The 14737-nt window shown below is 41.2% G+C and overlaps 1 protein-coding gene across 1 annotated transcript in view; it reads right to left on the reverse strand.

Moving 5' to 3' along the window:
* Window positions 1–14737, reverse strand: part of LOC126188394 (odorant receptor 83a-like) — an 84821-nt gene that overhangs the window by 10991 nt on the left and 59093 nt on the right. The window contains exons 5-6 of the mRNA XM_049929995.1: window positions 7257–7359; window positions 3510–3611 (exon numbers count right to left, since the gene is read on the reverse strand). Coding sequence (XP_049785952.1) covers window positions 3510–3611; window positions 7257–7359 — 205 coding nt within the window. The remainder of the gene's footprint in view (window positions 1–3509; window positions 3612–7256; window positions 7360–14737) is intronic.

Consider the following 14737-nt stretch of genomic DNA (forward strand, 5'->3'; position numbering starts at 1 on the left):
TGACTTAGACCACTCATGTTTCTGTATCTTCTATGATAAATGTGCGAGATCGTCAAGCCTCTTAGTGTCCAATCGTTTCATACCCAGTATTTCTTTCGCAAACCACAAACACGGAAAGATGGTTCAAATGGCTCTGAGCACTAAGGGACTTAACATCTGAGGTCATCAGTCTCCTAGACGTATAACTACTTAAACCTACCTAATCCAAGGACACGACACACATCCATAAACGAGGCAGGATTCGAATCTGCGACCGTAGCAGCAGCGCGGTTCCGGACTGAAGCGCCTAGAACCGCTCGGCCACAGAGGCCAGAAAACAAGGAAAACAGTACATTTTGTTTGTAGCATCACAACCACATACCAGTCTATTCTCCTGTAAATGTCCGGTCTGAAAATTACTACAATTTGTTTACCTGTATTATTAGTTTCGTGACTAACTTAATACCCGGCGTCGGTCTTGCTAGGTCTCGATACGGAGCTTGTCTTCAAGTGTCAGGAAAGAGAAACTAATTTTACTAATATTCTGCGCTCAGTTATCACACCCATTAATTTCAAATTGTACGCCAGTGCGGTCCAACTTTCTTGTGAGCTCGGCCACATTTAAATTATACTTAAGGTGGTGTAGGCGCACCGCCACCATAATGACTACTTTAATATTACTACTTCTACTATTACTACTACTACTACTACTACAGACGTGTAACGATTTAGAAGTATTTCAAAGACTTGTAATTAAAATTGCTTACAGTTACAACTTGCATAATTAGAAGAAGTTTGGCATTCCTTGTTCGCTCTAAGTTCATAAAAATCTGGTATGTAGTTGGAACAAGCAGTTCTTAATGCGTCATCTAAATGTATCAGGAAACTACTTCAAGTCAAAATAAATAAGAAAAACTTTTCAAAGCAACGCTAATGATTCTGGGATATTTACACCTGTCCGCCAGATTTCAGAAATTCCTTGAAGCTGCCAAACATGTTTTCAGAGACATAGCTTCTTAAAGATTTAAAATCTCCATTTCTAATTCTTCAAGATTACGATCTCCGAAAATCTCAAATGTCTTACCTCAAAGTTCAGTAACGTCAAATGAAACCAGTGGATTACTGAAAAACATAATCACTGTTCACTTGTTAATACATTCTGTGACTAGAATTTCAGGATCCTTGTCAAAAGATAGATAATCACTTGACCAATATTTATGTTTCCTACAACTGAATTCAAAGCTGGAAAGTGTGATAGGCAATTCCTTTTTAAATATGCAATACATAACTTTAATTTTCACTGTACTTACCATGTCAGATATGTTGCAATTTTTCCCTTGCAGTTGGAGGTTTAGCTCGTTTAATTTTCAGATGATATCTGCCAAGAAACCTAAATCTAGGTGCGCCGTATCTCGTCAATTTCTTAACAATACTGTCCATCTCTTATCCAGAAGGACGTTTGAACAGTTCCACAGTTTTCCGCCTGTTAAGCCACTTAACGTCTGCACGAAAAATTTTGTTCCCACGCTCAAAATCTGATATATACAAAATATTTCTGAAACATCGATAACGTGTAGAAGAAGATCGGATGCAATTTATTATACGAAATACAAATTACATGATATGGTCAAACTTCCGAACCTATGCACATAAAGCTTCCTGGAGGGTAATACAGTGACAAGAAAGAGATTTTGCAAGTGAACTATCTTCAGCAGGAAGTGCAAGAAATCCATAATTCTTTCCAGTAATTGAAGGCATCCCATCGATTGTTATAGTAACAAGTTTACAGAGTCGCAAGTTGCTCCGTACGCAAATTTCAAGAATGTTTTAAATATGTCTTCTTTCTTAGTGTGTTTATTTAATGGAAGCACTTTTGCAAACTCCTCCACAACCGTAAACTCATGAAAGACTGTCCTCGCAAAAAAACGCAACCCTCTAATGACGGAAATACCAGTGCTCTCATGAAACTGAAGTAAAAAATATTCACATGATTGCAGGTCCTGAAATAGTTGCGATTCTAAGTTTTTAGAAATCTGTTCAACAAGTCTGGCAACAATTAAGTGAGACATTTGAAGATCTCTTATAGAAGACATGAGTTCAGATTTATCTTTGTGACCATCAGACATTGGTTCTGTAGCATGCTCATTATTTCTGTAACTAATTCCCCATCGTGAAAGGTTTCTTCTTCCTTTTCGCTAAAACATAACAGCTACTGTAACCGGTCATTGTAGCATTGCTACATTCTAAACTGGCCTCGTAAACACACTTTGCTGTAATGATAGCTTAGATTTTAAGTCACTAACGTTATGTTTCCATAATTCAGACTTAACAGGAAAGTCACTATTAAAATTTATTTGATTTGCCGAAAAATGACATACTGCGTTACTTTTCTTGGGAACAGACACACTACTGTAAGCAGTAAACACATAGACTTTCCTCAGAATTAGAGAAAACAACACTGCTCCTCCAATCAGTGTTAAAACTAAAAGTTCTATGTCTTTTAGCCTCGTTTTATAAGAATATTTGGTCACACACACGACACGTCACTGATCTACAGTCACGAGCTTTCTTGCTGCAATGGGTAGCATCAAAGATATTGCACAGGAACAAGCTTTCGGTACAATCAAGAACGGACGAGTGTGTGTGTATGTATGTGTGTGTGTGTGTGTGTGTGTGTGTGTGTGTGCGCGTGTGTGTGTGTGTGTGGGACGAGTGGGTTTGTTTTAAAACGATTGTATATGAAAGGATTTTAATTTTGTTTATGTACTTTCTCTTTTCTTTAATAAGTTGAGCACAAATTCTTCACCGAGCGAGGTGGCGCAGTGGTTAGCACACTGGACTCGCATTCGGGAGGACGACGGTTCAATCCCGTCTCCGGCCATCCTGATTTAGGTTTTCCGTGATTTCCCTAAATCGTTTCAGGCAAATGCCTGGATGGTTCCTTTGAAAGGGCACGGCCGATTTCCTTCCCAATCCTTCCCTACCCCGAGCTTGCGCTCCGTCTCTAATGACCTCGTTGTCGACGGGACGTTAAACACTAACCACCACCACCACCACCACCACCACAAATTCTTCTAAACTCCATTAAAGAAATGAAAAATTAAATAAAAAAATTAAAATCGTTCCATGTATACAACTATGTCGGGGACTGATGACCTCAGATGTTAAGTACCATAGTGCTCAGAGCCATTTGAACCATTTGTATACAACTACGTCAAAACAAAAAGGAAAAGTTTCCATAATCACCTAAGCAGATTGTAAAACACACACACTCGCATGCATTATAGACCACTGATTTCTCAAATACACATTCAGCAGTTGGTAATAAAATTCAACAGTTGGTAACACCTCAAACCATCAAAGGATTCGCCTCTTTCTTTCCAAACTCTGTAGAGCCTCGTCAACTATGCTATGACACTATTACCTCAATGAGAATACACATAAGACTTTAATGCAGACTGAAACAGGGTGGCGACTTCGGAAAACTCAAAAATTGCAGACACGTAAATGGCTGCATATGTGACACATACCTCTGTAAGAACGTCAGTTCCAAACCAGCAGTAGAAGAGCAGCTGCTGGATCACGGCAGAAAGATAGGACGTATACTTCACCAGCCAAGTGGAATCAGCGTTCTGAAAATACGTGGGAGTCCAAGTAACAAACATAACCTCACCCTACTCATGGGGTGGTTGCCCACTATAGCACAAGGCATTGAAAAATAATGTGAACTGTATTTGGAATATATTTGTTGATTTAAAGTTTATCCTAGCTAAAAACTGAAAGACGACTGATTGGAAATATTAAATTTCACACATCGCAGGATTGCTCCAAGCTTGACGCATGTCACTTTTTTTTTATCACAGGCATTCAGTCTCGCACCGCCTCTTCCTTCTAGTATCAGGTGTGATTGTCTATTGCAAAACACTCTAAGGACTTTGACTGGCTTCAAGTAATGAAAACAGTGCGCGGCGGCACTCGTCCTGTTTCCGCCACATTCCGCAAGGTAGGAATTTACGTCCTTGTCTTTCGTCGCCCGGAGCAGTACATATGGTACAGCAGTTAGTCTTGCGGACACATTGTCCAGTGTGAATCTGACGGATTTTGACTACCAAACATTGGAACTTTGGTACGATCGCAGCCTTGAGTCACGTTCAGTTAATTGGAAACTATGTTAAAAGTCAAGTCAAATACATTCGTGCTGTTTTGTTTATCTTTAGCGTGCAAATCTCACGTGCAGAATATTATGTCCTGGTTAACATTTGACTTGATTCAGAAAACATGGTGATCTGAATCCGTTTTCAAATTAGGCAGCTGAGAACTTAAGTGACTTCCAAATAGTAATTTAAACTCATATCCAAGTTTTCAGAGGACCTGTAATATTTCCTTTGTGAATCTGATATGTAGCTTCTAAAGGAGTGTACGTTTATTCGTCGCCACCCTGGCGAGAACTGCATAGATTGGCCACTGATAAATTATATGGTTTACCAATTGCAATTATATCTAGTGGATTCATTAATTTATAGCTTTTCATGGTATAACCAATTTCAGCCACTAGAAGCCATACTGGAATTTTCATGTACTTTCACCGGTAGGACTCTTCTAACTTACGCCTGAACTTGTACCGTTCTGCCATCAGAATCCCTCGATCACAACCAGCCGTGACCGGAAGGCATAAGCGAAGAATGCCCAGGGGTAACACTGATGTGCCTCTTCAGAACTTTGGAAGAATGGGACCTCTCCCCAGGTCGCCATGATACAACTACGATCATGCTAGTGCAGAACTGCGATTCGTGCTATGCTGTACATCAGCAGTCCATACTTCGGCAGCTCTCCAAAAGAAGCTGTTTGTGTTGTGTCAACGGCAGCCTACGCATGGCACAGTAAGTCCCTAATCCGGCTGCTGGAGTCTCCTACCAATGGTGCAGGATGACACAGAATGTTTCAGTGAGTCCATTATTTGTTCTCGGACGGCGGGCGTCGGTACGAAAAGGTTATGGTGTGCTTGGTACACAGTACGAAGATCCAGCCTTGGGGTGCTCAGACACGATCGGCTGGCGCGATGACGACGAGAATTCCCTGCTTGCAATTCAACACCAGGCCACTGTTAGAACAGAATTCCCAAAAAGTATGAATGTTGCACGATTCTACCAGCCTGCCAAATGGAGACCCACAATGAGGCCCCCTTAGAAATATGACAGGTATCCACAACGTTCACGCACGCGAGTACGTGGCATCTTCGTGTCTGTCTCAGTGAGCACTCAACATCGGTCGCTGCACACCTGTCAATCAGAACATTATTACCACTTACCTAGTAGCCGGTATATCCACCTTTGGCACGGATAACAGCGGCGATCCGTGGTGGCATTGAAGCAATGCGGACTTGGTAGGTCGCTGGAGGGAGTTGGCACAACATCTGCCTCCCCTCTGGAGAGGGGGTCGATGAGCTTCGATGCCACGTTCAGTCACATCCCAGACGCGTTCGATCGGGCTCAGATCAGGCAAGCTGGGATGGAGGGGAGCATCAGATCAATTGTAACTTGCCACCGTTTTCTTCAAACCACTTCATCACACGGCGCGTCATTTTGTTGAAAAATGCCACTGCCATTGAGAGACATATTCATCATGAAGGGGTGTACGTGGTCTGCAACCAATCTACGAAACTGCTTGGCCGCCATGGTGCGTTTCACGAGCTCCAGCAGACACGTGGATGCCCACGTCAATATTCCAGAACATAATGGAGCCGCCACTTGTCTATCACCGTGCTGCTTCACAGATGTCGTGGAGCTGTTCCTCTGGAAGAAGACGGATTCGCGGCCTCCCATCGGCATGATGAATAAGGTACCGGGATTCATCAGGTCATGTAACCCTCTGCCACAGCGTCAACGTCCAGTGCAGTTGGTCACGTGCCCATTTCAATCGTAGTTGCCGACGTCGTAGTATTAACATTGGCACATGCATAGGTCGTCTGCAGCGGAGGCCCTTCGTTAGGAGTGATCGGAGCACCACGTGTACAGACACAGTTGTACTTTGCCCAGCAATACCGTCTGAGGTTAGTTCCGCCACAGTTCGCCGCCTGTCCTGTTTTACCAATCTGCCCAGCCTACGACGTCTGACATCTGTAATGAGGTGTGGCTGCCCAGCCCCATGACGTCTGGACATGGTTTCACCACGTGTGGAAGGCACCACAGCGCTCCTCGAACATCCGACAAGCAGTGCAGTTTCCGAAATGCTCGTGCCGAGCCTCTGCCTAATCACAATCTGCCCTCGTCTTCTCTCGGTCAAACGCAGATAGATCGCGCAGTTTCCCCACTCTACATACGGACAGCACACTCCTTGATAATACATGCACCGTGCGTGAGTCTGACTAGGAATCATTCCTCACCAGGCTACGCTCCTGTTGTCTGGACGGGCTTATATCGATAGTGGGTTGGTGGTCATAATGTTCTGATCTGTCAGTGTGGTTACCATAAGAGGACTGGTAACAACGCTAACCACGATCAACGCTAATGCACTCTGGTGGAGGTTCTATGTGTCACAGAAAATTGTAAACTCTAATTATTAACATGTCCACCAATTATACGTGCGAGTACGCAGTTTCATTGACATGCTACTATGGCATCTGCGTGTTGCACATTTTTGGTCAGGTAATATATTTACTGAGGAATTTTTGTTGAGGGCAACTTCAGGATGTCAGTTCCAGAAGACACATCAGGAAATTTTGGATGACGGTCATACATGAAATTTTTTACATTTTTCCCTTTCCTCTAGATCTGAGTGTGGTGAAGTAATTAGTATAAAATCTGTAGTCGGAAATAGATCTTATTATCACCTAAACGAAATAAATTGCAAGTGGATTATCAATGCTAAGCAGTTAATCCTACATGATGATTTAAGTAATGTATTATGTAGATAAGTTAACTGCTAACTGCAGCGTCGTTTTATCGGTGCTATGAATTACATATCACCGTTGCTAAAACTTATCTTCAGATGAAAACATCCCCTAATAACCTACTCTTTAGAATTGATATCAGAGTTGTGAGTACGGTGGTCCACGTTGAAAGACAATGTTTCTTTCGTCCCTCACGAGAAAAGGTTTTATCATGGGTATTCTTAGAACAAAGTTTACTTCTAGATAATCACCTTAACAGTATTAATTTTGTACAACATGGCTGTTGTAATAACTCTTCTAATCTCTGTGTCTTTCTAACAAACACTCAAGTATGTAATACTCGTTACGTGTTAGTCCCCATATAAACTCTAAAATGTGTAAGACTTACCTTAGCGATGGCGACGAAGGCTGTGGCGCTGATTGCTATGATGTCCATCATGAATTGCCCCAGCAGGATTGGTCCAAATAACGTACTCAGACGCTGTACACCCCTGAAATGAAAAACATCTTGTTTAATAAGCCATTTTTGTTCACGTGGCCATTCAAAAATATGCGATAAAAGTGGACACAATGATGAAAGTTTCATGTGACCCCATCAAAATCATTATGCATTTCAATATTGTTGAAATCATGCAAAAAATATTTTTTTCGTGTTTTTGTCTTTCACGCTCGTTGCTTTCTACTTTTGTGCCATTTTTCACCCTGCTTCTGGTTGTTGTTTCTTTCACCATAACTCTTATTACGAAACTATCCAATCCGACATGTCGAAACCTGTCCTGAATTTTTTTATACAGGAAGAATACAGTGAAACAACGATAATGTCAAAAATTTAGCTTTCCTAGACACACTGCAAGTATTTTAAAAAAAACGTTGAAATTTAACATTTTCCTAGCTTTGCAATGTTATCACTGCCGCAGCCGTAGCAGACAGCGCATTAGCAACATGGCGGGCACAATATCCTTGATTGACGGCACAGTGGTAAACAGATAACACGGCACAACGCGATCAAAATTTGTAAAGCAAATTTAATTTTCCATTGATCGTTTCTGTGATACAATTGTTCACACTTGCTATTCGCTCGAATTAGCAACTCATTTAATATTCATAATAATTAGTAGTTTCCGTCGCGATATCATTGAGTATTGACAATGGAGATGAAACTGAAACAATTTCGTTGTGATTTCGTGGCTGATGCTTGCTAATAGCATCTCTCTTTGTGCAGACTCCATAGTTTCACAATAATGTGGAATCTATGACGTTTTCAAAGTTGCAAAGATGAAGCATGGAGAACATGGTATGCTGCTGAAATCAGTTCTCCTGAAGACCTAGGTATGTGTTATTTATTAGTTAATTTCTTGGTCGTTCACTCCAGTGTGTCGACGTATCGTTAGAAGTTGTAGTAACATTAGAAGAAACAGGAGAAAACACAGACAATTCCGCGACTTGTGATTCGAATGATGAATGTCGTGCTAAATTCTGAATAAAAAGAGAGTACATTCCAAGCCCAAAGAAAAGATGTACAGTAATAGCTTTCGGTGACAAAGAAAAGGCTATAAAGTGATTCCTTTAAACGAAGGAAGGAGAAGACGTTTAAACTTAAGCAGTGTGCAAAGCCGGTTTCGTTCCGCAAGATATGAATAAGAATTACGTGAGAGCAAGAAAGATTTACACGAAGTACGAAACATGCACCTAACTGAAACTCGAAAAAGTGTGAGAGAAAATCTATTCAAAACATCTAGAACTGCTCATGAGAGTCAGTGCTCCATTACCGAGACAAATCTACAAGACTGGATGCTCTCAACTGCGATGAACGTTACTGATTTACAGGCTTTTCAAACTGGTTACACAGATTCAGGAAATTATGGGAAAAAGGAAGTCACAAAACTACGAAGTTTACCTCAGGTAAGCGGGTAGAGAAGATGTCATTAATAGGTAATAGTACAGACAAATTCGTAGCTGACGTGAAGGCGAAGTTTCTTGTTAGCCCCTAAAAGATGTGTAGATAGACAATCAACCAGGTTTCGTGCAAACAGCAGTTTCCATTGTCGAGCAAAAATAGAAGAATCGCTTGTGCAGTCGATGAACGCTGTGATACATTCGCATACAACAATGCCTGTGATAAGTATCAGTCGATTACTGCTTCCGCAACTTAGTCTCTGTTTGAGAAACATCAAGATACATTACGACCAAAAATTAAAAAAAGGGACTGTTTACTCACAAAAGTCTTGTAATCGATGTAGCAAAATCTGAAAAAGGAGAGAATAATCTTCAGTGTTACATCCGAAACATCTTGTCAGCATGTGTACAGAATAGTTGATTGTTTTTATTGGACTGTTGGTCTGGACGTAAAGCCAGGTCCGTCTTTAGGAGGACGGCGAAAAGACTGTTAATAAAAATCGGATTCCCCGGGACCTATAGTCTCATTCACCATCTCGATAAAACGAATTTTCAACGGTGTAAAACTTTCTTTACAGTAGGACCCGATGTCCAGAGGTAGCGTCTTTGACTAGTAATGGAAACGTCTTCAGTCCAGGTTTCGAAACCCTCCACTATCTGAAATTTGAACAAAAACTACCAGCAATGGCCGCCGAAGATTTGTGGCATAAAAGGCACCCTGAGTGACAATGGCCATGCCGTAGAGGACGGAGAAGCGGACAAAGGTTCAAAGCGCTCTCTTGCCCTTGGGGTGAGAAACACACCCTAAAAGGCGGTAGAATCAGCAATGATCAACGGCATAAGTGCAGAAAGCAACGGAAGCCATTGCATTAAAGACACTTGATGTGTGTTCACGGTCTATAATTGAAACATTTGAAACAGTGTCATGATGATCTCTTCACCGTCTTCACCGTCAAAATATTCCGGACTAGTCTCCCATTCGAGCCGTGGAATGTCAGAAGTTTGTATGTGGTAGGGAAGCTGTAAAATCTGAAAAGGGAAATGATAAGGCTCAGTGTACATGCAGTGGGAGTCAGTGAAGTGAAATGGAAATAAGACAACCATTTCTGGTCAGATGAGTATAACGTAATATGAACAGCAGTAGAAAATGATATAAAGGAAGCAGGATTTCTTATGAATAGTAAGGTAGAACAATGAGTGAGCAATGTGAATAGTTCAGTAATAGGGTTGTTCACATCAGAATCGACTGCAAACCAATATCGAAACCGATGGTTCAGATGTACATGCTGACGTCGCAAGCTGAAAATGAAGACGTTGAGTATATCAGGATACTGAAAGCTAATTCATTACGCAAAGGAAGATAAAAATCTAAGCCGTGGAGGATTAGAATCTGGTTGTAGGGGAAGGAGTGGAAGAAAGAGTCGTGTGAAAATATGGGCTTGGTAAAAGGAATCAGAGAGGAGAACGTCTATTTCAGTTTTGTAATAAATTTTAACCAGTAATAGCGAATACTGTGTTCAAGAATCACGGGAGGAGAAGCTATACTTGGAAAAGGCCGGCAGATACGGGAATATTTCAAATTATATTATGGTCAGGCAGAGATTTAGAAATCAGATATTGGATTGTAAGATTATAAAGGAGCAGATACAGATTGAGACCACAATTCAGTAATGACGAAGAGTAAGCTGAAGCTTAAGAGACTGGTCAGGAAGAATCAATGTACAAATTAGTGGGATACCTGTATAATGATTAGCTCTGTATACAGTTCAGTTGGACGCGTTCAAATGTCTCTGAGCACTATGGGACTTAACATCTGTGGTCATCAGTCCCCTAGAACTTAGAACTACTTAAACCTAACTAAGCTAAGGACATCACACACATCCATGTCCGAGGCAGGATTCGAACCTGCGACCGTAGTGGTCACGCGGCTCCAGACTGTAGCGTCCAGAACCGCACGGCCACTCCGGCCGGCCCCTCAGTTGGACGCTATAAAAGGGACTGCCACACAAGTTGAAAATAATAACCTATGTACGAGGAAGGTAACTGCGAAGAAACCATGGTTAACAGAAGAAACACTTAAACTGATCTTCGAAAGAAGGAAGTACAAAAATGTTCATAGGAATTTAGGAATGCGGAAATACAAGTCACTTAGGAATGAAGTAAATACTAAGTTCACAGGAGTCAAGTAAAATGGCTACATAAAAAAAGAGAGGAAAACGAAAAAGAAATAACTGTCGAAGAGACTGACTCAGCACATATAAATGTCAAAACAACCTTCGGTTAAATTAAGATCGCAATGGGAATTCCACTGCCTAATAAAGAGGAGAGAGCGGATAAGTGTAAAGAGTACATTGAAGGCCTCAGCGACGGGAAGGACTTGTATAATGAAGTGATGGAATAGGCAGGGAATTCAGTATTAGAATCAGAATTTAAAAGAACTTTGGAAGACTTAAGATCAAATAATGCAGAAGGGGTAGATAACATTCAATCGGAATTTCTAAACTCATTGGAGGAGTAACACCAAAACAACTAGTCAGGTTGCTGTATAGAATGTATGAGACGGACGCTATGCCATCATACTTTCGAAAACACGTTATCCACAAGTCCCAAGACAGCAAGAACCGACAAGTGCGAGAATTATCGCACCATCAACTTCACAGCTCATGCATCCTAGTTGCTGACAGGAATGATATGCAGAAGAATGGAAAAGAAAACTGAGGATTAGTTGCGTGACGATCAGAACAGTTACGTGACGATGAGTTTGCTTTAGGTAAGGTAACGGCACCAGCGAGGCAGTCCTGACGCTGTGGTTGATAATGGAAACAAGACAAGAAAAATCATGTTCATAGGATTTGTGGACGTGGAATAAGCTTTCGACAGTGTAAAATGGTACAAGGAGTTCGATATTCTGAGCAAAATAGGCATAAGTTGCAGGGAACGAAGCGTTATATACAATATGTACAAGAAGCGAGTGGGAACAGTAAAAGTGGAAAACAAAGAATTTCTCAAAATAAAAGTGTGTAAGACAGGGAAGCAGTCTTTCGCTCCTTCTGTTCTACATCTACATCTACATCTACATCCATACTCCGCAAGCCACCTGACGGTGTGTGGCGGAGGGTACCTTCAGTACCTCTATCGGTTCTCCCTTCTATTCCAGTCTCGTATTGTTCGTGGAAAGAAGGATTGTCGGTATACCTCTGTGTGGGCTCTAATCTCTCTGATTTTATCCTCACGGTCTCTTCGCGAGATATACGTAGGAGGGAGCAATATACTGCTTGACTCTTCGGTGAAGGTATGTTCTCGAAACTTTGCAAAAGCCCGTACCGAGCTACTGAGCGTCTCTCCTGCAGAGTCTTCCACTGGAGTTTATCTATCATCTCCGTAACGCTTTCGCGATTACTAAATGATCCTGTAACGAAGCGCGCTGCTCTCCGTTGGATCTTCTCTATGTCTTGTATCAACCCTATCTGGTACGGATCCCACACTGCTGAGCAGTATTCAAGCAGTGGGCGAACAAGCGTACTGTAACCTACTTCCTTTGTTTTCGGATTGCATTTCCTTAGGATTCTTCCAATGAATCTCACTCTGGCATCTGCTTTACCGACGATCAACATTATATGCTTATTCCATTTTAAATCACTGCTAATGCGTACTCCCAGATAATTTATGGTATTAACTGCTTCCAGTTGCTGACCTGCTATTTTGTAGCTGAATGATAAAGGATCTATCTTTCTGTGTATTCGCAGCACATTACACTTGTCTACATTGAGATTCAATTGCCATTCCCTGCACCATGCGTCAATTCGCTGCAGATCCTCCTGCATTTCAGTACAATTTTCCATTGTTACAACCTCTCGATTCACCACAGCATCATCTGCAAAAAGCCTCAGTGAACTTCCGATGTCATCCACCAGGTCATTTATGTATATTGTGAATAGCAACGGTCCTATGACACTCCCCTGCGGCACACCTGAAATCACTCTTACTTCAGAAAACTTCTCTCCATTGAGAATGACATGCTGCGTCCTGTTATCTAGGAACTCCTCAATCCAATCACACAATTGGTCTGATAGTCCATATGCTCTTACTTTGTTCATTAAACGTCGGTGGGGAACTGTATCAAACGCCTTGCGGAAGTCAAGAAACACGGCATCTACCTGTGAACCCGTGTCTATGGCCCTCTGAGTCTCGTGGACGAATAGCGCGAGCTGGGTTTCACATGACCGTCTTTTTCGAAACCCATGCTGATTCCTACAGAGTAGATTTCTAGTCTCCAGAATAGTCATTATACTCGAACACAATACGTGTTCATCGAAGAAGCACTGTTGGAAATAAAAGAAAGGTTCAAGGGTAGATTCAAAATCCAAGGTGAAGGGATATCAATGATAAAATTCACTGATAACGTTGCTATCGTCAGTGAATGTGAGGAATAATTACAGGATCTGCTGAATGGAATGATCCCTCTAATGAGTACGGGATATGGATTGAGAGTAAATCGAAGGAAGGCGAAAGTAATGAGAAGTAGCAGAAATGAGGACAGCGAGAAACTGGACATCACTATTAGTGATTACGAAGTAGTTGAAGTTAAGAAGTTCTGTTACTTAGGCAGCAAAATTACCAATAACGAATGGTGCAAGGAGGACACGAAAAGCGAACTGGCACTGGAAAAAAGGGGCATTCCTGGCCAAGAGACGTCTACTAATATCCAACATAGGTCTCAATTTGAGGAAGAAATTTCTGGGCATATATGTCTGAAGCACAGCATTCTATGATAGTGAGACATGGACTGTGAGTAAACGGAAACAGAATAGCTTCGAAGCACTGGAGATGTGATTCTACAGATCAATAATGAAAATTAGGTGGAGTAATCAGGTAAGGAAAATGTAAGTTCTCCTCAGAATCGGCGTGGAAAGTAATATACGGAAATCGCTGACAATAAGATTGTACAGTATATAGGATACTTGTTAAGACCTCATCGAATAACTTCCATGGTTCTGGAAGAAGCTGTAAGGGTAAAAACTGTAGAGGAAGACAGAGATTGGAATACATCCAGCCAATAGTTGAAGACGTAGGTTGCAAGTGTTGCTCTGGGATGAAAAGGTTCGGAAATTGTTATATAGTATGTAATGTCAACAACTTGAAGTCCCGATTGATGGAAATCGTTTGCAATGTAGCTTCTTATACTGTCTTGATTTTCTTTCCTCTGGTACTAACTTGTGTCGCAAATACATCTGCAATAGTTTACCTGTCGGTGTCAACTGCAAGTTAATGAAAAATATGAAGTGAGAAATTTATTTTTATGTTTCAGTGCTTAAAATTCACGTGTGTGCACTTCGAACTTCGCGCTACATCCTTTTGTCACGACTGCATCTGCTTATTCGCCTCTTCGATTGTTAGGTAGGAAATGTTATAGAAATCGTTTTTATAAGTGGTTCTCCGTGCGGCAAAAATTAATAACTTTAAGATTTAAAAAAATATACTGGCAGTGCGTCTTAACAGGTAAAATTTTGACAGTCCATTTCGTTCGGCGTATTTTACCTGTGTACAAAATTTCGGGGTTGGACTATTTCCCTGTGGGTATTGTACATTTCGAAATTAGAAGTATTGACAAATGTTTGATTAAAATTATGTTCAGACTCGTTTATTATTACAATTCATGTCACAGAGATAAAAATAAATTTAACTGATTTTTGACTATGTTTGTATCTACAGGAAACAGCGACTAGAAAGAACTACATGTACAAGTAAGTAACATCAAAGTTTAATACACATAACAGTAGACATTTAGCAACGGTCAGAATTGAAACTTTCCAGTATGTCTAAAAAGAAAGGTCTTTATTTGGTTTACCAATGTTACCGTAGATTGTGGCTCCCAAACCTGGCGTCTTAAAATTAACCAGCCAATATGAGTGACGCAGACGGCATCGGAATGCAGCATGTTAAATTTAACACGAAGACACAGAGTCAGAAATT

The sequence above is a fragment of the Schistocerca cancellata genome, chromosome 5 (assembly GCF_023864275.1).
Source record: "Schistocerca cancellata isolate TAMUIC-IGC-003103 chromosome 5, iqSchCanc2.1, whole genome shotgun sequence".
In the NCBI taxonomy this organism is placed as follows: Eukaryota; Metazoa; Arthropoda; class Insecta; order Orthoptera; family Acrididae; genus Schistocerca; species Schistocerca cancellata.